The sequence below is a fragment of the Cryptotermes secundus genome, unplaced genomic scaffold (assembly GCF_002891405.2).
Source record: "Cryptotermes secundus unplaced genomic scaffold, Csec_1.0 scaffold1392, whole genome shotgun sequence".
Classification (NCBI taxonomy): domain Eukaryota; kingdom Metazoa; phylum Arthropoda; class Insecta; order Blattodea; family Kalotermitidae; genus Cryptotermes; species Cryptotermes secundus.
Genome location: NW_019729917.1, coordinates 30043 through 53422, shown reverse-complemented (window position 1 = coordinate 53422; position 23380 = coordinate 30043). Strand labels below are relative to the sequence as shown.

The 23380-nt window shown below is 39.7% G+C and overlaps 2 protein-coding genes across 8 annotated transcripts in view; both read left to right on the top strand.

Moving 5' to 3' along the window:
- The first annotated feature begins 634 nt into the window (after positions 1 to 634).
- On the top strand, positions 635 to 12630 carry LOC111865858 (tubulin beta-1 chain). The gene is made up of 2 exons (XM_023854268.2): positions 635 to 796; positions 10988 to 12630. Exons 1-2 carry the CDS (start codon positions 740 to 742, stop codon positions 12272 to 12274), a joined length of 1344 nt encoding a protein of 447 aa, XP_023710036.1. The 5' UTR covers positions 635 to 739; the 3' UTR covers positions 12275 to 12630.
- Positions 12631 to 21305: 8675 nt separating this feature from the next.
- Positions 21306 to 23380, top strand: part of LOC111865863 (U4/U6.U5 tri-snRNP-associated protein 1-like) — a 14001-nt gene continuing 11926 nt past the window's right edge. For 4 of the 7 annotated variants that reach the window (XM_023854275.2, XM_023854276.2, XM_023854272.2 and 1 more), the window contains exons 1-2: positions 21345 to 21604; positions 21999 to 22132. In XM_023854275.2, coding sequence (XP_023710043.1) covers positions 21544 to 21604; positions 21999 to 22132 — 195 coding nt within the window. In that variant the 5' untranslated portion in view covers positions 21345 to 21543. The other 3 variants (XR_002843052.2, XR_004513163.1, XR_002843051.2) reach the window with 3 other exon arrangements.

Below are 23380 nucleotides of genomic sequence, written 5' to 3'. Positions count from 1 at the left end.
AACTTTGATGCTAACTGTGGCTCGTGAACCTGTCTCCATGGAGTAATACAAAATTTACCTTTTCTTTCGCATTTGCCTTTTTTTTAATTCGCTTAGTGGCGGGTGGAGTCCTGTTGGGTCCACTCCGCACGGCGCCCACTGATTAGCCTATTGTGCCTGCCCTGGGTGATTAGGATGATGGAGAATTTGGTGGAATGAAGATTGGCAGGGGAAACCGAAGCACTCGGAGAAAACCCGCCCCAGCGCCACTTTGTCCACCACAAATCCCACTTGACCAGAACCGGGATCGAACCCGGGCCGCCGCAGTGGGAAGCCAGCGACTAACCGTTTGAACTTTGGCGTGGCCTTCGCATTCGCATTAATATTCAAGTCTTTCCAGAAGTCGTTCTCTGTGTTGGAAGAAAATGAAACCTTAAAAGTGGGGTAATATATCGAAAGAGAGAAGTATGAAATTTGGAGGGAAAAAAAAGCAAACAAACAAACAAACAAAAACAAGGTGCGTGTGCGTTTGAAGTAACGTATCGCAATTCCCGCGTTGGCTGGTGACTGTTCACGAAGCTTGGCTGCGCTGAATTACATCACTCTAGCAGTTTGAAATAACCAATTAGGTTACAGCACGGGCGTCGCTACCATAGCATAGCTTCAAAAATCCGTTAGGAGAACCGACATCAGAGAGCTGTAGTTCCATTTACTTGCATCCGTTTACAAGGAAGGTTTGTAGCAGAGGTAGAGAAGCAAAATGAGGGAAATCGTACATATCCAGGCTGGCCAGTGCGGCAATCAGATAGGTGCTAAGGTAAGATTTACATTAGTTGAACGTAAAGCCGTTAAATCATAATTGCAGTATATATAATTTTGGTGGCGTCGTTGGTCATTTTTTAGCTTTGTCTTTGTGCATTGTTGATTTTATTTTTAATTTTGGTATATTTTTGGTCATTTGTAGCTCTGCGTTTGTACAGTGTTGATTTTATTTTTAATTTTGGTATATTATTTTCTCTAACGAAACGTGCTTTTTGTGGGCTTTCTGCTCTCCCGTTGTAATATTTTTTGTGGCTGGCAGGCGGTGTCCCGGCCATTTTCCATGGCGTATTACAGCGTTTCTACATGGGGTGGAATCTTCTCGATACGAAACTGCGGTAGGTTGCCTGATTAAGAAAAGGCGTCTACACCGACCTGATTACCCGCTATAGTAGTTGATATTCCCATTTTTTGTGATGTGCGTGTTCGAATCTCAGCCTTGAGATCGTTTATGCACAATAGTATTTTATAGTTTTCGTCTTGCCGGTAGTTACATCAGTAAGGTGAAGGAGATGGAAAGAGCAGCTGATAGCCATCGTATAGGAGGCTGGGTGGGCCCCAGAGCCGGCCTGAACGACATTAAAAGAATATTCTTGACCCTGTCGGGATTCGAACCCCTACCCCTCGGTCCTGCCTATAGCCAGTGGCTATAGAGGACATCAAAGCCACCTTAGGTGCTATACAGACAGAAGTTTGAAAAGGGTCTCTACAGTTCCAAATTCGTATTGCATAAAAGGATATTAAAAATTGACCAGCAAGTGGAACAAATATCAATATTCTTTGTTCAACCACTGTAGGGAAGTTTGGCCACGTGATTGTTACCATAGTAGTACTGTGACACAGTAACTGAAAGCCATTTTGATTCCTGTTGAAATAAATGATATGTATGCAGTTCGGAGTAAAAGAGTGAAGTGGGTCACTACCAATTTCTCCTGAAGCCCTTCCAGAATATTTTGTATTCATATATCGAAAAGTATAAAAAAAATTGATTTCAGTCTGAGCAGTTCATATCTAAAGATGGGGTATGGTGTGTGGTTCAGAGTAGAAGAGTTACTGACGGGCCACTTCCTCCTCAGACCCTTTTAGATCATTATAGAAAAGCCATGATGTACATAAACTGACATCATTTGGCATAATCAGCTCCATGCAGCAGTCATTGATAAGCTGATAGTCACGTGTGGTAATGAATCTTCAGGTTTCAAGAGTGGCCTATTTTGTGACTGGGGAAGCAGCTGATCACTTATACTGAAAGACTCTGACCCCATCCATGGGATTAGAACAGTGTTCTTTCAAACTTATAGCGCACCTGTTAGCTATTTGTATTTGTTGGTTGGCATTGATGATTCGAGGTGATTATTTTGAATATAACTCCGATTCACTTGGATATTACTCTTTAGTACATCTTACTGTACATTTTGTCTTACACACCGGATGCCCACATCAGTGCACCCACTCACCGATTACTGTGCCATCTCTTGGCTTACACCAATACTCACTTTCATGAAAAATTGCACTTCCAGCACTCCTCAATTTTTCATCATTTTACTCACTCAAGTTCACACATTCCTAATTCTGTTCTGTGGGTCTTAAACAAATTGAATGGCATTCCCTTTGTAAGAATGTCCACCATTTGGTTAGCCGATTCAATATACTTAACTTCAATTAATTTATTCTTTATCAGATCTCTTATGAAATTATATTTAACATCATTGTGCTTTAATTGTTTCTGGTCCCATCTCACTAGTGAGTGAATACAGGCTTGATTGTCCTCAAACATTATTACTGGTTCTTCTGCACACACTTTCATCTCCTGTAGCATTTGCTTAACCCATAAATATTCAGCTGCAGCTGAAGCCAAGGCGATGAATTCTGCCTCAATAGACAGAAGTGCTACCGTTCTTTGCTTCCATGATGCCCAGACTATCAAATTTCCATATAGTTTGAACAGATAACCTGTTACTGATTTCCTATCCACACCATTTGCAAAGTCTGCATTTGCATATCCTACCAAAATCGTTTCATTGTGGCTTCTATATGATAACCCCCAATTCTTGGTCCCTTGAAGATAACGCAAAATATGCTTCAGGCCTTCCCATAGCACTTTAGTAGCCTTGCTTTGGTACTGGCTGAAGAAATTCACTGCTATACTCAGATCTGGTCTAGTCGCTAGACATGCATACATTAAGCATCCTATAAGTGCTCTATATTTCCGGTTCTCAACTGGTTCTAAAACAATGTCTTTTTATTTGCTTGACTTCCAAAGGAGTCAACTTTGGCTTCGAACTTTGAACTTAAAAATTAATTTTTTAACATAGCTCGACTGACTCAAAAACACTGAATAATCTTTTCTTTCACTCTTAATCCCCCAAAAAATAACTAAGCTCCCCTAGATTGCTCATCTTAAACTCATTCATCAGTACTTTTAATTCCTTCAGAGTTTCTGGACAATCTGTTGCAATGATAAAATCATCCACATACAGTAATAGGTACATGCACACATTGTCAGAGTTGCCTACGTACAGACATCTGTCGGTCGTACACTGCTTAAATCCCAGTTCTTTCACATATGAGTCAAATCTTGCGTTCCATTCCATCGGAGCTTGGTTCACCCCGTACAATGTTTTCCGCAATTTACAAACAACCCTGTTCTCTACATTTAGGATTTCTGGTGCTTCCAGGTAAATTTCTTCCTTTAATAAACCATTTAAAAAAAGAATTCTTGACATCCAACTGATGAATGTAAAACTTTTTACTATTAGATACACTCAGTAAAATCCTCAAAGTTGACAGTTTCGCTACTGGTGCATATGTCTCCGAGTAGTCTTGACCCTCCTTTTGTGAACACCCTTTTGCCACTAATCTCGCCTTGTATCATTTGATTTTTCCCTCTTTGTTATACTTTACTGTAAATACCCATTTGCTTTTAACCTTTATCGGACGAACGTCGTCATATGATGACGTTAAAAGTTGGGGCAGCTGGCCGAACGTCATCATATGATGTCGCAGATTCCACGCGTGTAAGGTTTTTTTTAATATTATATTAAAAATATAAATTGTTCTATTTACATGATTTTTGGTCACCACCTTTATAATGAGACAGCCTTCGTTCCTGCATGATCAAATGTAATCTAGGGACGTCATATGACGTTAAAAGTAAGGACAAATTTAAGAACGACATCATATGATGTCGCGCATTCCACGCGTGTAAAGATTTTTTTTAAATTAAATTTAAAATATAAATTGTTCTTCTATTTACATAATTTTTGGTCACAACCTTTATAAGGTGACAGCCTTCCCTCCTGCATGATCTAATGTAATCTACCGACGTCATATGGCCGAACGACCTCATATGATTTCGCGCATTGCACGCGTGTAAAGATTTTTTTAAAATTAAATTTTTGCTCTACTTACGTGATATATGTTCACCATCTTCATGAGGAAACAGCCTTCCCCCCTGCGTCATCTATGGTAATGTGGCCTTCGTATGGTACTGCCGAAAAAATTCCGAAATGCAGAGTCCGACGTCGCAGCTCACGCACTTCGTACGAACGCTAGACCGCTTCCCACGCGAAAAGCACACACGACACCTCAGTTGCGATTTAGAGGAAGCAGGCCAGTGATGTCGAGCTGCAGTGATATTTATCCCCGCAGCTACACCGGAATAATTATTCACACCTCTCCAGCCACACTGGTCTGGCGGTCCCCAAGTTGCCGACGAAGGTGATGACCCGTCGTCCGCGGAATCAGAATTCCAACTTTGCTCGCCCCTCTCATAATCTGTGTCATTGAACAGCTATTTCTCAATTTCAGGCATCAGAAGACCAACCTTCCACGCCACATTCAGAATCGGTTGAATAGCAGTCCGAATCTGTGTCTCATTTCAGCATTTTCCATACGACGTCGTCGTGTATACGGATCTCTAGCAGTGCTAGCAGTGAATCTCTGTGCTTAGACCACGATAAGAAGCCATAAATCTTAACCTCGAGCCCACACATACAAAAATCTCATTCACGACTTCTCTGAACCCAATATCTGCTTCATGATGTCATGGGTGGCTAACCTTATATTGCGATGTTTCAAAATCGTTACAAACACAATGGTTTGACTGCAATGAATGAACGAATGACCGATCTGGCAACACCATATTCCGAGAAGTAACTTCTGTGTTTATCTAACACATTAGGCAGCGAGGAATTTCAGACGCAAACAGTCGTGCATAGCGACATGTCCCATACGATAAATAAGCTACAACAAGAGATACCATTGAATGTGAAGTCGCCACAAGGACTTACACTGCTAAAACGCATGGTGCAGAAAATGTATTACACTGCTAGAACGCATGGTGCAGAAAATGTATGAATTTCGGGAAATTTTATTTTGGGAATCAGTGTAAAAATTTTTTACAGATATTAAAATCTGTAAATTAGAATATCTGATTCTATATTCTTTCTACATTAAAGGAGCGTTCATTTCGTTCGTTTATCATAAAAAATGTAGAAATCACACCATTTTTAGAAACATGCTTACAATTTCATTGCTCTAGAAGGGCGGGCATTTAAATAAACTCCGTCCAGCTGCCCCTACCGGAAATTAAATGGCCTGTCCGATAAAGGTTAATAACCTTCTTGCTGGGAGGTAGCTTCACCAATTCCCACGTCTCATTCTCCTTCAAAGCTGATATCTCCTGTATTGCTTGATACCATTTCTCCCTATCTAGCCTGACTTCTATCTCTTCATAGCGCTCTGGCACCTCCTCACAATACGCAATAGCACTCATCACAACCTCATACTCTGAACTATCATCTGGCATATTTGTTAACGTAGCGAACTCCATCTTATTGTTCCTTTCCTCAGATATTAATTCCGCATACTCATCCGTCATCACTACAGTAGAGTACTCATCGAGATACCCTGGTCTCTTACGAAATTTTCTGCTCCTGTTTACTTCCAGCCTTGTCTCTTCCATTTCTGTTTGGTTTTGATCAACTGAACTTCCTGTTTCCACCTGACTATTTCTCTCCCCAATATTGAGCTCATCTCCACTCAACTCTACTTCATCACCTCTATTTTGCTCTTCTTCACTTACACTGATAATCTCGTTTTTTAACTCTCCTTTGAATGATGTCCTTCTTTCATCAAACACAACATTGCATGCTGAAATGATCTTTCTTTCAAATAGGCTTCACAACCTATACCCATTGGGGCAAAATCTTAACAAAATGCATTTCTTGCTCCTGGACTCCATCTTATTGCCTATATCAGTCATATGTTTCTTAACAAATGCCACACACCCAAACTTCCTGAGTTTTTTTAGATTTGGGCGAGTCCCATACCAAACTTCTGCAGGAACCTTATTTCCTTCAGTTGCCTTTGTGGGACTTCTGTTTATTAGGTACACAGCCGTAAGGGCTGCCTCTATCCAAAAGGTTCTCTTTAAGTTTTATCCTCTTAACATGCATCTAGTTTTATCTTTAATTGTTCGGTTCATTCTCTCCGCTACTCCATTCTGAGCACTTGTGTATGGTATATTCAACTCCCATTGGATACCTCTTTCCCTGAAAAATGTAATTACTTCATCGTTCACATATTCCCTGCTGTTATCACATCTAAATTGACAAATTTCAACTGAAAATCTCGCAGTAGCCATTGCTACATATTCTTTCAAATATTGGGCAACTTCACTTTTATTTTTAAATGTATATGCAACTGTGAAATGAGAGAAATCATCTACTACAGTTAGTACCACACTCCATTGTATCCAGTGGGATTGATAGGACCAAACACATCACAATGAATTCTTTCAAGTATTCTGCTCGCTCTTTCCCTAGAATGGGAGTGTGACACACTCACTTGTTTCCCTTCAACACATACATCACATATTTTATGTTCAAACTTATGAATACAGTCCATACCATCTGCTCTACCCTCACAGAATGACACTCCTCAACTTCTGTTCCAACCTTATATTGCAATTTATACAACTTTCCATGTCTAACTCCCTCAGCAATCTTAATATCATTATACCAAATGGCAAAGTCCCATCTTTAAATTATCATCTTACATTTTTTATCCTCACATTTGGAAATTGATAAATTAAATTTCAAATTGTCCACTAACAACACATTCTTAAATTCAAGTATTACTGGTTTGCCATTGACATAAGTGACCCCTCTCACATCCCCAGTTCTTTTGGCTTCCAAAAATTCCTTACTTTTAGCAATGTGTATCTTTACTGGATTCAAAAGGACCCTTACATTGGTTGCTCTTGTATCGGCTCTCACAAGGTGATCTGTAGCTCCCGTATCTAGAAGCCAAACACTTTCATCAAAATCACTCATANGGGTCAATGCCCTACCCTCCTCTTCATCAATGACGTGGCCGGAAATAGTCATAAAAGTAATCCGGGTTCTCTATTGCCACACCTTGTATACACTGGTGGTTCTGTGTCCTCAGGCACAGATATTTGATGGATGTCTGTTGTTCTCCTTCCATAATTATTATAATTTCTTCCTCGGAGATTACATGGTCCTCTGCCTAGGTCTCATTGTGGTAGATTTACCGTCTGCTGATGCCGTCCACCACGGCCTCCTTGATGTTCACCTCTATCATTTCTCCTCGGTCGTACACTTCTGCTTCCCCTCAAATTGGCTCCTCGTTGAGCACCTCCTCCTGGTTTGAAGCATTCCTCCACCTTATGGTTGGTCATCCCACAATTTTAACATCCCAATCTTGTGGAATAACCCTGGGAATGGTAATTTCCCCGACTTTGCTGATACCCAGTGAATGCTGTAGATAATGTTACATTAGATGTCTTCTTTGTTTTCTATCATCAAATTCTTCAATATGTTGGCGCACCCCCTCAAGCGTTAATTTAGATGTGGCTACAGTTCTTCAGGCTGTTACTACACTTTCATACTCAGCTGGCATGGACAATAAAAATTGTATGACCACACACTCATCATCACAACTCTCACCTGCTTGTCTCAAGTCTCGAATAATTGCCAAACTTCACACAAAAATCTTCAAACCTTTCTTGAAATGGATTATATATCCACAATTGTAGTTTCTTGACGAGATTTATTCTGCTTGTTGCGCTCACTTTCAAAAATCTGTCCAACGCCTTCCACACTTCTCTCGCCGTGGACTTGCCTTTCACTGTTTCTTCTGATTATCTTGAATCCTCTGCATAATATAACTTTTGCATCTTTTGTCCTCTTTTTCAAGTTTCTTCAGTTTCTCTTCCTTAGTCCTCCTGACTGCTGGTGTGTCTGTTTCTAGTATCTCGTGTGGTCGCATAACCTCTCCCAGTGATTCCTGCATGTGTACTAGCACATCCTTCTTGTCCAAGAATACTTCCATCCAATGATAATGATAATAAAAATTTCCAATCATCATAGTTCTTACCATCAAACAGCGGTATGTGATATTTTTCTTCATCCATATTGTAGTTAATTTTGTAAACCTTCAACACGCAGTCAGCACCGGGCACAAAGACGCGCAATCTCACTGTTCGCACCTATTGCCTTTCTGCCCCCCCACATTCACGAATGTGTAGTCAGTTTTCTGGGCCCATGACCTGTTGGTTGGCATTGATGATTCGAGGTGATTATTTTGAATAAAACTCTGATTCACTTGGATATTACTCTTTAGTACATCTTACTGTACATTTTGTCTTACACCGGATGCCCACATCAGTGCACCCACTCACAGATTACTGCACCATCTCTTGGCTTACACCAATACTCACTTTCATGAAAAATTGCACTTCCAACAGTATTAATCCTGGAAAAGGAGAAGTCTAACGTCTAAGGAGTTTCAGAGTCTTGTTTGATTCTTGGGATATCCTTCACACCATGTATAAACTCAGTAGCAAAGCATTTGTAGGTTGACACTAGCCGAATCACCTCTCACTTCAGGCTTACATCAAAGTTAATTAATTAAAAGGGATGGGTCCTGATGAGAGATGTACTCCCATAAATGTAATTAAGTGTAAGTAAATGAATCTGTCTGGACTAGGGAGCTGGATATTATGAGAGTCTCAAAGGTGTTACAACCAAAACTACCAACATCAGCGGTAATGAGATAATTTATTTGCCACTAGGAGAGACTGACACACTTAGATGAAATAAGTAAAGCAAGCGCAACACAATCACTGTTGCTTTACATACTGTTAGCAACCTCATAGTCTCAGATCTTGTGACTAAATTACTTCCTGATTTTAAAATTTTCACTTGAATGCTACATGAAATCAGGTACATCACTTAATGATTTATGATCCTGAAGTTCAGTTTGAAACTTTAATACAGTAATATAGTAATTATAAGCCAGACATGGGAAATAACCCTTCACAATCCATCCTATTTCAGAGTTGCTCTTAAACCACAGTGTACTGCTAACATCTTACAACCTTTCTCTGAAACTCTAGAGGGGGCGTGATTTCCAGGGCAACTTTACCTTTTACTCAGGTCTGGTAGGTCAGAGGCATTTCAGAGAACATACCGATTCCATCTTCAGAGTTCAGGAGTATACTGAGCAAGCACTCTGCTCTCTTGCTGGTTTACCCTTTGACCATGTAGTTTGATGCCCTGTGGTCCAGTGAAAGATCTGTAAACTTAGAACAGACTACATAGTGTCATATCCCATTGATTCATATTACACAAACCAACTGGAAGCAGGCCTAAATGTTTGCAGTGCACGGAGATTGAACCCATCATGCAGTGGCGCTGTCACCACTACCAGCTGAGAGTTTTGGGTATAGGCTAACTGGTGTTCCAAGTGTCCTTTCAGGAGCATAACATAAACACATTTTCACATGATTAGTCTTGACAGTAATTTTGTGTATAGGTCACACGTATATGGGGCATGTAGTAGCATAGTTGGTTGAGGCACTATGCTACAAGCCGGAAGGTCACGGGTTCGAAACCCAGTGAGGTGAATTTTTTTAATTTACCTAATCGTTCCACCCGCACTATGGCCCTGGGGTTGACTTAGCCTCTAACAGAAATGAGTACAAGGAATATCCTTGGGGGTAAAGGGCGGCCAGCGCGTAAGGCTGACAACCTTACCACCATCTATGAGCCGATTGTCTAGAAAATGTGAGAACCTTAACATATCACAACTCTGAGCATCCATGGCCTGTTACAGGGATACCTTTACTTGAGGCATCTTGACATTTCAAAGCTGATTTTAACCCTAAGCTTTTGAAGTAGTCTGAAAATATTTGTAACATGGAAAATGTTCAGGTGTTGTAGTTTGGAAATAAGCAGTGAATGGACATGTTAGTGACATTAGCAACCTTTGTCATGAGTATCTGGCTACAAAAGTGAGCAATAAATGGATCTGATTACATTTTGATACTGAGTTCATTCCTCCATAAATCAGAAGCAAGTTTTGCATAAGATGTGAAGGAATGTTTGAAATGAATATGTATGCTGAGAGCCACCAAGGTTGATTTATGAAAGTTGTTTGTGGTGTAGAAAATGTACTCTGTGTTTTGGAAGTTGTGAATAGAAGGCGTGTTGCTGTTGCCATGAATGTGTAATCTGGCTACAAAAGTGAGCAGGAAATATGTCTTGTATTTTCAAAGTAGTGTAACCTATCAGTGAATTTGAAATTAGATTTAAACCAAATGCATAAGAACATTTAAAAATTCTTTTGTGAGCTAGCAAAAAATGTTAGCAACTTTTTATTTTACATGTTGCCGACCCTGCTGCTGTACATAATTTTCTCCACACTAGTGTACTTGTTACACATTCAGACTTCCATAAATAATCTGCATGAAGAGAGAGATAGTAGGATGAATTTATGAAACAAATTTTATCTGCAAGTCTGATCTGATCATCCATTGTGGTATGAGGAGTATTATTGTCACTATCCAAGTCAGATTAGTAAAATTGGCCTTGTTTTTTCTGAGGAGTTCCTTTTATATGTGCATTTGACATGGGATACAGTTCTTATATTTAGCCTTGAACCATGTTACTTTTTTCATTTTGTCTGAACATTTACATGGATATTATACTCATATTCAGTAATTTTTGCCAGACAGCCTGGGCTGTACTACTACTGTCTAAAATCTGTGGTCAAAAATAGCAAAGATAGAGGAATTGCATGCATTAATGAATTGTTAGATTTATGAAATACTGGTTTGGTGGACCTCATAGCTCATCTAAGGTACTTTATTTATCTGCAGTTCTGGGAGATCATCTCTGATGAGCATGGTATTGACCCAACTGGTGCCTATCATGGTGACTCTGACCTTCAGCTTGAGAGAATAAACGTCTACTACAATGAAGCATCCGGTGGAAAGTACGTACCCCGTGCCATCTTGGTGGATCTTGAACCCGGCACCATGGACTCTGTCCGATCTGGGCCTTTCGGTCAGATTTTCAGACCTGACAACTTTGTTTTTGGTCAGAGTGGTGCTGGCAACAACTGGGCTAAGGGTCACTACACTGAAGGTGCTGAGCTGGTCGACTCTGTGTTGGATGTGGTAAGGAAAGAAGCGGAGAGCTGTGACTGTCTTCAGGGTTTCCAGCTGACCCACTCCTTGGGAGGTGGAACTGGTTCTGGCATGGGCACATTGCTTATTTCCAAGATCAGAGAGGAATATCCAGATAGGATAATGAACACATACTCAGTTGTACCTTCACCAAAGGTATCCGACACTGTCGTTGAACCTTACAATGCGACATTGTCAGTCCACCAGCTGGTTGAAAATACTGACGAAACGTACTGCATTGACAACGAAGCCCTCTATGACATTTGCTTCAGGACACTGAAACTCACGACTCCAACATATGGTGACCTGAACCATCTAGTGTCCCTCACAATGTCTGGTGTGACCACTTGCCTAAGGTTCCCAGGTCAGCTGAATGCTGATCTCCGTAAACTTGCTGTCAACATGGTCCCATTCCCACGTCTCCACTTCTTCATGCCAGGCTTCGCACCTCTCACCTCCCGTGGTAGCCAACAGTACCGAGCCCTGACAGTACCAGAACTGACTCAACAAATGTTCGATGCCAAGAACATGATGGCTGCTTGTGACCCAAGGCATGGTCGTTACCTCACAGTTGCTGCTATCTTCAGAGGACGCATGTCCATGAAGGAAGTTGATGAGCAGATGCTGAACATCCAGAACAAGAACAGCAGCTACTTCGTTGAGTGGATCCCTAACAACGTGAAGACTGCTGTTTGTGACATTCCACCCAGAGGACTGAAGATGGCTGCAACCTTCATTGGTAACTCGACTGCCATCCAGGAGCTGTTCAAGCGTATCTCAGAGCAGTTCACAGCCATGTTCAGGCGCAAGGCTTTCTTGCACTGGTACACAGGTGAGGGCATGGATGAGATGGAGTTCACAGAAGCAGAATCAAACATGAATGACCTGGTGTCTGAGTACCAACAATACCAGGAAGCAACTGCCGATGAGGATGCAGAGTTTGACGAGGAGCAGGAAGCAGAAGTTGACGACAATTAAGCAACTATGACACCAAATTTGTTTTCCTCAAAATTTTGCACTTCTTTGTAATAATTAGTTCCTCTCTTTATCATTCACAAGACCATGCAGCACTAAATGATAATCTGCATAATGGAGAGTTACTGCTTGCTCTGAGCAGAAGAAGACTTTCTGTATAACGTAGTATTTGAGGTATTTTGAATGCCATTCCATAGTGGAGGAAAATTATTTGACTGAAAATGTATGTACCCTAGTAAAAAGAGCGTTGGAGTTGATTCATTTGCCTGAGCTTATTTGTGTTGTTCCTTTGAAATTGCCTCCCATTTCATTCATAAGCAAATGGCTATGTATTCAGAGTCCGTCGATGCAACAATTGTTTGTTCACAGTTTAATACTTAACACTAACAACATATTTTGGCCATAGATGGCCATCTTCATGTGGTTTAATGCATCCAACTGTTACACTGTTCTGAAGTGTGCTAGAATCACGTGTTGCAGTCCACTTAAAATAACAGACAGTTACTTAAAATCCATTACTTTTTTTTTCATACAATCCTATTCCACCTCATAAGGGGCGTTGTCCGCTTGTTTAGAGTTATGTGTTTATTTCAGAATGTTTGTTTCAGCAGCTTGTTCGTCTGTTCATTAGCTCGTTTTCTTATGTCTGCAATCTGCAAAATGCCCCTTTCTTGTGTGTTGTTCCCTCTAGCAGCGTGTTGCGTCTTCACCAGATATTGCAAATTGCAGACATAGCAAAACAGCGGGCTAATGAACAGGAAAACATGCTGCTGAAATAAACACATAGCTCTATACAAGTGGACAACGCCCCTTATGAGGTGGAACAGGATTGTATGAAAAAAAAAAGGTCATGGATTTTAAGTGGACTGGAACGTGTGATTTTAGCACACTTCACAACAGTGTAACAGTTTGGATGCATTAAACCACATGAAGATGGCCATCTGTGGCCGAAACATGTGTTAGTGTTAAGTATTAAATGGTGAATAAACAATTGTTGCATTATTGACAGACTTGTGAATACATAGACGTTTGGTTGATGCTGAAATACAGAATTCATTCCTAAGCTTTTGTGTTCTTTGTCTGAATTGAATTAAAAGGGCTGCAAAATTCTACAATTGTCTTTTATTTTACCTTGATCCATTTTCTTTATTCGTGGTTATTTTGTCTGATGCTGATTACATGCTTCATTCTGTGTCAGATTTTTTTTTTACATTGTGTAGTGCTGGAAGATAGGGAAGGGGGTGCTATTGTAAATGTTGGCTTGTTACCCTGTGGAGAAGAAAGGAGAAGTCACTGTGCTTAAGGACCACAGGTCATGTAGTGGGGGAGTGGAAGTATGCAATTTGATGCACTCTTAACCTTTGTACTACTCGGGCAAGTCGCCAAATGGGAACGGGCAAACTTGTCACAAAAATTTAAATTTCCAGTCAGCCTGAGATGTTGATACCATATTTCTTTTTGTCTTCTTTCCTTATTCTGAAGCTGAGGTATGGCAGATATACATAGCTTCTGGAAATTTCTTAAATGAATAATTGAAATATTTATGGGTGTGTTGCCATGTTTTTAAGGTTCTGACATTGAATGGGATGAACATAACTGATGCTTAGTGATTGTAGAGAAGACTGAAAATTTTGCAGTAATGTAGTAACACTGAACATAAGTATAGTATAGTTATTTGTGTACTGTGTAGAGTTGCAAAATATCTTCTACCAAATATGAGGTTACACTGTAAATGTTTTGTTTATTGTGACTTAGCAGCCACATTCTTCAAGGAGTGGCAGATTTCATCACAGAAGGCTTATCTTCCTGCAGTATGTGGTTATGTACTTGTCCTTCCATGAGTGACATCTGGAATTTAAAATCATTTGCCTTGTGACCCAAATGGTGCTGCTTGAATGAGTCGGCACCTATCAGATTGGCAGAGATTTCTGGAAGAATTGGAGACATTTGATCTGTTGGTTCCAGTTTTTGAATTATGAAAGCTGGGACTCTTCAGAAAACACTAATGACCTAACCTCAGGTTCTCTAGGCCAGGGAACCCCTGGTATAAATATAGTTTCGATCAACAGTCGCAAGTTGGAAATGTGGGAAGCATAGAGCAGATTGGTGTATGAGTATAGCCCCATTTACTATCTCTGGTTCTTGGCTGTAAGTCAGGATTGTTTGAATTCATTTATCAGACATTTGTAGTGTGTAATGACTGGGTTGGATTGAATTTTAGTTTTAAATACTTCAGTGATTTGTTTTTGAGGTCTGAATGTTCCAGTCAAGTGTCACTAAACATAGTTTCTATAGTAAAACCTGATAAAATTCTCATTAACCTTATTACAATTTTAATTCTATTTCTTTGAAATTCATAAAAGTTTGAGGTTTTCACGGTGGGTACTGTTCAGATTGTGACCTTTTGGGTTGTGACACTGCATTCTTATAGGCAGATCCCCCCCCCCCAAGGGTTAAAATGTGATACTTCGCACTTGACCCGAGAATGTGCAGGCACCATTGCCTCAAAATATCTGTATTTCACTTTTGTAAATGCAAATGTATAATTTTTATATCTATTAATACTATTGCTACCATTGCAGAAAACAATGGTTATAGAAGATAAATAGCACTTTAGAATCAAATTACAAACATGCCAGCAACAAAATGAAAAATGGACTAAATTTAGATATCCAGCTTATGCATGCTATTGCATTACTGAAAATACTAAGATAACTTTTTCAAACAAGATATTACTGTTAAATACAAAACTATGTAAACTTGTTATCTGAGCCAACCAAAGCTGGTAAGGAGGACAAGCAGGACATTTCCCTTTCATTTGTTACAAAGAACACACATGACATTAAAAATGTCTATGTGAGGCATTATGCAGCAGTACCAAAATATTAAAGGTACAAGGAAGAATATACTAAAGAAAAAGCCAATAATATTGTAGAGTGTAGAACTGTTGCTATGCAAATACTGCGAGATGGGTGGATATGCCGTGATCATTTCTGGGCAATGGCTTGTTAAACACATTCTCGCTGCAACAGACAAAAACAACAATGGAAGTGCTGTGTTTTCTGTGTGACTTGTGCCTAGATATTATGAGCAAGGGTCAATTTTGGAGTTTAGTTATGTTTGGGAGTCTGTGAAGAGAGCACTTGAGCCTGGAGGCAGAGGAATAGCCATTGTTGGAACCGTTACCAGAAAACTTGTAACAGAGTACAAATTCTGAAACTGGTGGAATTGTCTCCAACTCCCATTATTTTATCCCTTTTGGGTCTAAATGTTTGCAGGATGGGGTTCTCACCCTTACTGGAGATAGGAAGAAGAAATTGATAACCTCATTGAAACCCCCCTTGCTTTGCATCCAGAAGCGATATTCTGATCACACACTAGTTTGTACATCGCCCATGTCCACTTTCCACTCTGGCCACTACAGGGATGTAGGAGTAGTAACGTGTTGGAGGCACTGCAGCAACATGGTTATTTGCACTACGGCAGTGGTTCCCAAACTGTGGGGCACGAAGGGCTTCAAAGGGGGGTGCAGCATACTTTCCTACAGATAAAAATTTAAAGTGCCCTAAATGAATTAGAAAAGTAACAATAAATAAAAATACACATAGAAAAACTTTTGATGAGTACAGGCTTTAATTATCATGAATTTCAAAATAACTAATAATTATTCTCTTCACCGGCAATTATAAAACACGTATGCCAGAGACAGCGTTGATAGTTCAGCAGCCGGATCCTCTTGCAGGCAGCACTGTACACGCGCAGCTAAAGGCAGTGACTTATGTCATCTCATTGGCGCCTCTTGGGCAGGGAGCAGGCAGTTTGTCGCCAGACTCAATGGTGATCGACAGGTATGCCTGTTTGATGTTGTGTTCTTATGCATTCAACGTTTCAGTGCGGTTGTGCTGCTTTGTTTACCTCTTGAAGTTGACTTGATTATGAACAATTGATCATGAAGCATTTCCTGATTAGTGATAGAAATGAAGACACCAGTGCTCCTTCAACTAGTGGTGGGAAAGAAGCTACTCGGAGTGTGAAAATGAGAAGGTACAATGAGAACTCTTTTATCACTAGGCTTTACGAAAACTGTGATCAGTGATGAAGAACGTCCGCAATTAGTAATCTGTATAAGTATTTTAGCTACAGATAGTATGGAACCTAATAAATTAAAGAGACTTCTTGAAACCAAACATCCGAAGTTTACAAATAAACCAAAAGATTTTTTTTTTTGTTAGAAAGCTTAGTGGTTTACAGAAATTTGCTAAAACAACAAATGTGACTTCTAAGGCCCTTTTGGCCTCTTACCAGGTTTCTCATAGAATTGCTAAATGCAAGAAACACTGAATTTACCAGCAGCGATTGACATAGTATCAACAGTGTTGGGTGACACTTCTGCTCAACAACTAAAGAATATCCCCCTCTCTACTGACACAGTTTGTGGAAGAATTTCAGACGTTTTTGACAATTTACATCGGCATTTAATTGAGAAGTTGCATAACAAGTGCTTTGCACTTCAAGTGGACGAAGCGACTGATATTCATAAAGATGCTCATTTGATTGCGTACGTTCATTTTGTTGCTGAGTGTAATATGCAAGAGGAATTGTTTTTCTGTGAGCCTATCTTGAAAACAGCAACAGCTCAAAGCCTTTTTGACATGATTAATGCTTTCTTTAATGAAAATGGGATAAGTGCACTGGCATATGTACAGATGGAGCTCATTCAATGTCTGGAGTCCATGCTGGATTACAAGCAAAGATTAAAGCTGTTACTCCCGAAGCAGTATGGACTCACTGTATGATGCATCGGGAGGCTCTGGCAATTAAAGAACTCAGCCCACCCCTTCATGAAGCTCTGCAGATGGTTGTAAAAACTGTTAATATTATCAAGACAAATCCTCAAGTCTAGACTTTTTAAAATTCTGTGTGAGGAAATGGGTGCCGAATACACTGTATGTTGTTTTTTAGTGATTCTCAATGGCTTTCAAGAGGCAAGGTATTAAAGAGAATGTTTAAGCTGAGGCATGAGGTGTTCTGTTTTTTTTTAATGGGGAAAATCACTCACTGGCACAGTTTCAGCAACAAGGATTTTCTATTGAAAATGGCTTACCTCACAGATATATTTGAGAAACTAAATATCCTCAACACTTCACTTCAAGGGAATGAGGCAACTGTACTTTCTTGGAATGACAAAGTGAAGGCATTCATGAGAAAATTAGAGCTCTGGAGAAACAGTATGGAAAGTGACATGCTAGACATGTTCCCTACTCTGGTGTCAATGGTACAAGACACTGATAATCCAGTGCTTCCAATGGACATAAAAAGCTGTCTACTTGAACATCTCATAATGTTGAAAGTTCATTTCAAGAAATACTTTTGCAATGATTTTGATGAATTTAATTGGATAAAAAATCCATTTGAAAATGCTCCTGGGCCATCTCTGAAGGTAAATGAGCAAGAACAACTCATTGATCTCACTAGTGATACTTCATTAAAAAGTAAATTTAAGGAATTGTCTTTGTTGGAGTTGGATACATATTGGCAAGGAATTCCCAACTTTGAGCCAAAAAGCATTGAAGATCCTGATTCCTTTCACAACAACTTATGCGAGACAGGCTTCTGTGCTTTGGCAGCTATAAAGTCAAAGTATCATTCAAGGCTAAATATTGCTAAAGAAGTTAGAGTGGCCATTTCTGATATTACACCACGTTTTGATAAACTTTGTTCTCGAAAGCAGGCCCATCCATCACACTGAACTTTGACATTTAAATGTTTAATATCCTTTGCAGAAAAAAATTATATACTTGTTAGTTAAATATCATTTAATTTCAGTACATTTTTGTTTAATTGCAAGTGTTAAAACTAATTTTTATTGTAGGCCTAATATTGTGATAGTTTAATTTTGAGTAAGAAAACTGCTAAATAGTATGTAGAAAAACACAAAATAAGCTGAATAAAATGTCAAACATACCATGACTTCTATTTTGACATGAAAAAACAGGCTGGGGGCTGAGAGTATTTTCTCTTGTTGGGGGTAGGGGGAGCTCAGAGGTAAAAAGTTTGAGAACCACTGCACTACGGTGTTGTTGCAAGATGCATAAACAGGTAAAGTTAATAGAATATAAAAAGAGGTAAAGGTTATACCCATACAGTCCTTAGCTATGTAACTGACAGCATAAAATGTGGTCATCTTAATACGTTACCTTTTCAAGCCTTCAAAAACATTCACAAGTCTTATCAGCATAAACCTCAGCATTACATTTAGAAGAGTGAAAAAAACATCTACAACTGTTTATTGACTTAGTTATATCATTAGTTTTAAATATATGGCTGTACAATTTGATGTAATTTAAACAACTTTCATCTTATGTGAAGTTGCCCTTAAATTGGCCATTCAAGTCTGAAACATATTGGGCTGCAAGATTATTTCATCAGAAACTGGATAGCACTTCACAGAATTTTTTTATATACTGAATCTTGGCTGTAGGGCTTTGAATCACTGCATTGGTGGTCCTGAAAGGGCTATTAAATAAAATGCTATCTGAAACATTTATACATACCAGTGCAGCTCTGAAAAAGAATGTGTCTGTGAAACATTGATAACCACCAGCAAGTCTAAATATCACAATGTGAAAAATAATTTAGTTTGTTTTTAATTTACATGAAACCAAAACTGAATTTATCCACTTCATGAATGAAGCGGTCATCTCATGAATACGTCACAACACAATGACATTTGCAGCTTATATAGAGATAATTAAACACAAAGATTAGATTTCCAACAATATATTTGTAGCTACAGTAATTAATTGTACATCAAGCCAAAGTAGTAAGCAGAATAGGAAAATGTGTTTGGAGTATTCTGCTATTCCACACTTCCAGTATTGTTCTCAAAATTGCAAGCCTTTGAATCTTAATGCCATAAGCATGGTAGAAAAACATGAAAGTAGGTGTGATATCAAATTGCAAGAAAAATCGTGTCTTTGGAATTCGTATGCTAGATCTGAAGTCCCTCAGCATGATGAATTATGAGTCACTTGTTTTAATACACTTCCAGTGCTGGTTGTGTATGTGATTGTCATTATGTGGAAGCTGTGAATCATATCTTGTTTCGAAATGAGAGTGATGTAATATAGAAGGGTATATCATCCTTTAGCCGGTCACGGTAGCCGAGTGGTCTTAAGGTGTGAACTGTCTTCGCTTGCTCAGAAGCCGGGATCATGGATTCGAATCCCACTCCGGGCATGGATGTGTGTGTGTGTTTTTCTGTGTTTGGGTACAGGTAGAGGCCTTGCAACGAACTGATCACCCACCCAAGGAGTCCTACCGTATGTCTAAGATCTAGAAAAACCGAAGTGAATGGAGAAGTTCATGGAGGTAGGCCTAGGCCCACTGGGGCTGTATTGCCAAAGAAAAAAAAAATATCATCCTTTACCAAGGCAAGCTGCTGAAGCTTCAGTTACATGAAAGATTACACGAATCATTTCCCCCCACCATGCTGAGGAAGATGGGGGAAGTGTTTTCCAAGACCATCTTAATGAACTATCAAAAGGATTTGTGAACATGATATGCTGACTGGCAGTAGGCCAGAGAATAGGTATCTAGGATTTACTTTCGTGGTGCATTTTGAAAGGTATAAATTTCAACTTCAATTCACATTTCAGTATTAATGTTGGTCCTTTATGTTGTCAAAGTACATATATTGAAGCCGCCCCAGGCTTTTCAGTGAAGGGCTCAACCTGTGCTTTAGAACTAAATTAAATACAGAACCAATTTGGTAAACTCGTTTTAAGTGATCTTTAACGAGTGAAAACGCAAAGTTGACCCTGTGCTTAATTAATAAATTACCACGCCATGAAGATGTATGGGGGAGTGGAAGTATAGCTCCGCTGTTCTTGGCCTTGTCACAAGATGGAGGTGAGTAGTTAGCTTAACTCCCCAGCTGTTTTGCCACCTGTACCAATTGAATAGGTGGTGTGGTGGGCCCTGCAACCGGTCTGGACTCTGTGGAGTGAAGAAGAATCCTTTCCCCCTGGTGGGAATCGAATCCCTGCCTTTCATCCCATAGCCTGTTTCTATACACTGAGCTATCCTGGTGATAGGTGAGGGTGATTGTGGAGCAATTGGTGGAATGAAGATTGGCAGGGGCAACCGAAGTACTCGGAAGAAAACCTGACCCAGCGCCACTTTGTCCACCACAAATCCCACTTGACCGAACCCGGGCCGCCGCGGTGGGAAGACAGCGACTAACCGCTTGCGCTGTGGCGCTGCCTACTGGTACCCGTAAGTAGCGGTAAGTAGTTTTCTTTTAGCTAGGTAACTAAGCTAACGACGCCGGAATCAATATCATAAAATGTAAGACTTGCACTTCATACAACTGTAACCTATGGGCATTGCCTAGGCCTTTATTTATGTTTTTTTTTTTTTCTGCAATAAAAAATATAGAAAGAAAATTGAAAGAAGTAACTGTACTGATTATTAACAGTATACTCTCAGATTTAAGTTAAGATCTATATTAAGAATCGCGGGGTGACCGCTATTATAGAATAAGATGTTTAAAAGAATGTGCTACAGCAGGCTGGATGGGCATTGCCTAGGCCTTTTTTTAATTTAAAATAATTTTTATACAAAAAAATAGCGAAATTCATCCGTGGACAGTTGTAGCCAGATCTGTAGTAATAAGTAGTCTTCGGTAGATCGATAGTTAGCATTCCGTGGCGGTAGCCATGTTTAAACATGGAGGGCGATTGGAATGGAAATGTACAGCGTCCAAGGGGTCCAAGGCATCTAAGTTATTAAGGTCATGAAACGTTTTGCCCCGATCGCAGGCTAGGATTGTCGTTCGTATCCCACACGAGGCAAGGATATCTGTTTGCGGTCATTCCGTTCGTCTTGTGGATCATGTGTTTGTGTTGTGTGGTCCTCAGTTGTGCAGCATGTAGCCTGTCGCTATATCGACTGAGCTATCAGTCCAGTTTAAAATGTACAAATATTGCGTTGNCTGTGTTGCCCGCCAATAGCATTGAGTTGCATACCCTTGATACCGACTGAGCTATTAGTCCAGTTTGAAAGGTACAAATATTGCGTTGTCTTTGATCAAAGTTCAAAATTAATTCTGTTTTTGTTCTTGTAGTTTAATGGCATTCAGCATACGAGAGCTGTGCGATGTTGAGTATAAATTATTCTATAAGTTGAGTAATTTTGGTGTTTATCAAAATTATTAGGAGCTGCATAAGAAATTCCCGAGAGATCGGTCGTCACTCTTATTAATATCCAAAATGGGAATTCGTTCAGTCGTTAATGGCGATGGCCGTGATGACACTCAAGTTTTCATCAAAGGTAGTAGTGAAACAAGTGAGGTAACGAGTTTTTGTTGATCTAAATTTAAAATAGAACTCAGATCAGTACAAAAAATTATTGAACTGCTACAGTAAGAGATAAACACGTCAAATCGTACCGTAAGTACAGACTCATGTTGCTTCCACAGTTAGAACTAAAAAAAAAGGGGGGGAACTGGGTTCTTGTTTTTTCACAGGACCACCAGGCAAATGTTGATTGGACCTAGTATCCCTAATCACGTGACAAGCACCAAGACTTTTGAATACATTATTTACTAATCCTCAGCCATTTGATACTATATACTTTCCGGTACGAAGTGTGTTGTGAAATCATGAAAGGAAATGTGGTGCAGAAGCAGTTTTGAATGTTATTAATAATCGGACACAACTTTCAGCTCCAGAAGAGATACTATCCAACATCAAGATTGAGCCCGAGTACAGCGAACGGGAGCTACAGATAGCCCTCAAGAAAGCATGGAGACTGAAGCTGCAGGAGGCTGTTACAGAATCAAAGAACAGTGTAGAAAAGGTACATCACATCAGCAGATTTCCTTTTTAATTCTTCTCACAAATGTTTGGCTGTAGCAGGGGCCATTTCTCTTGTTCAGTTAAGGCTATCTTCCCCTTACCTGCCTCTGCTTTTTCTCCCTGAGACAAGAGAGGAGCAGCCCTATGGCTGCGGTGATGAAATTGATGTGGTGGGCGGTGATGAAATTGTCCCTAGCTACAGAATCCTGTGCCATGTTTAATTCCTACACAGTGTCTCCATATGTTCCAGTTATAAAATGTTGCACAGAACGTTGTAGTAAAGTTCATTATGATGTTTCCTCCTTGGTTACGGTACAAAACCATTGTACCCTAGAGAAACTATATTGTAATTTAACCTGAGGGCTATTAAATTGTTTCTCTCACAGTTTGTTGTGGTGGGCCTCAAACCAGTAAATCATATCTTCACATTTAAGTAATATCACATCCTTTCTTATTCTGCTACAAACTGAAAGGTCATGGGTTCGATTCCCAGTTAGGTAATTGGATTTTTAGCTTGACTGAATCCTTCCAGTCACACTATGACCCTGGGGTCAACTCAGGCTCTAACAGAAATGAGTACCAGGAATATTCTTGGGAGGTAAAGGGTGGCTGGCATGTAAGGCTGACCTCACTACCATCTGTGAACTTATTGTCGAGAAAGTATGGGAGTCTCGATGTCTTGCACCCCTCTGGGCCTCCAAGGCCTGTTACAGGGAGAGCTCTACCTTTTTTTTATACTATCATCCTTTCTTGTATTTTGGTTATTGAGACCTGTTATGGCCTCCTGTCAAATAGGCACCAAGGACTGTTTCCCTGGGTGTGGGAGTGGCATGGAGCTGGCCACTCACCTCCATCTAGAGCAGGCATGTCAAACTCAACTTGTTCAGAGGGCCACCTCAGCCCTATAAATAATAGTCCTGGGCCACACTTCAAAATAGAAATATACATTAGATTTTGATACAAGGAAATTTAATTCTATTTATTATTTAGGAATAATTTCAATATAATTACTTAAAGTCACATATCTTTAGTTTTAAAAGGCAAGAGAATGCCATTTTTGACAAGTATCAAACAACTTTTCAATATCTAAAAAGAGAGATTACACAAGAAATTATGTTAGAAATAGCAAAACATTGAATTAATAACATCAAAATTACATGTGTCGAACTTCATAAACTGTTAACTTGGAAGACAAAAAACCAACAACTATATTGTTTCACTTTAATATCGTTAATAATATTATTCATGA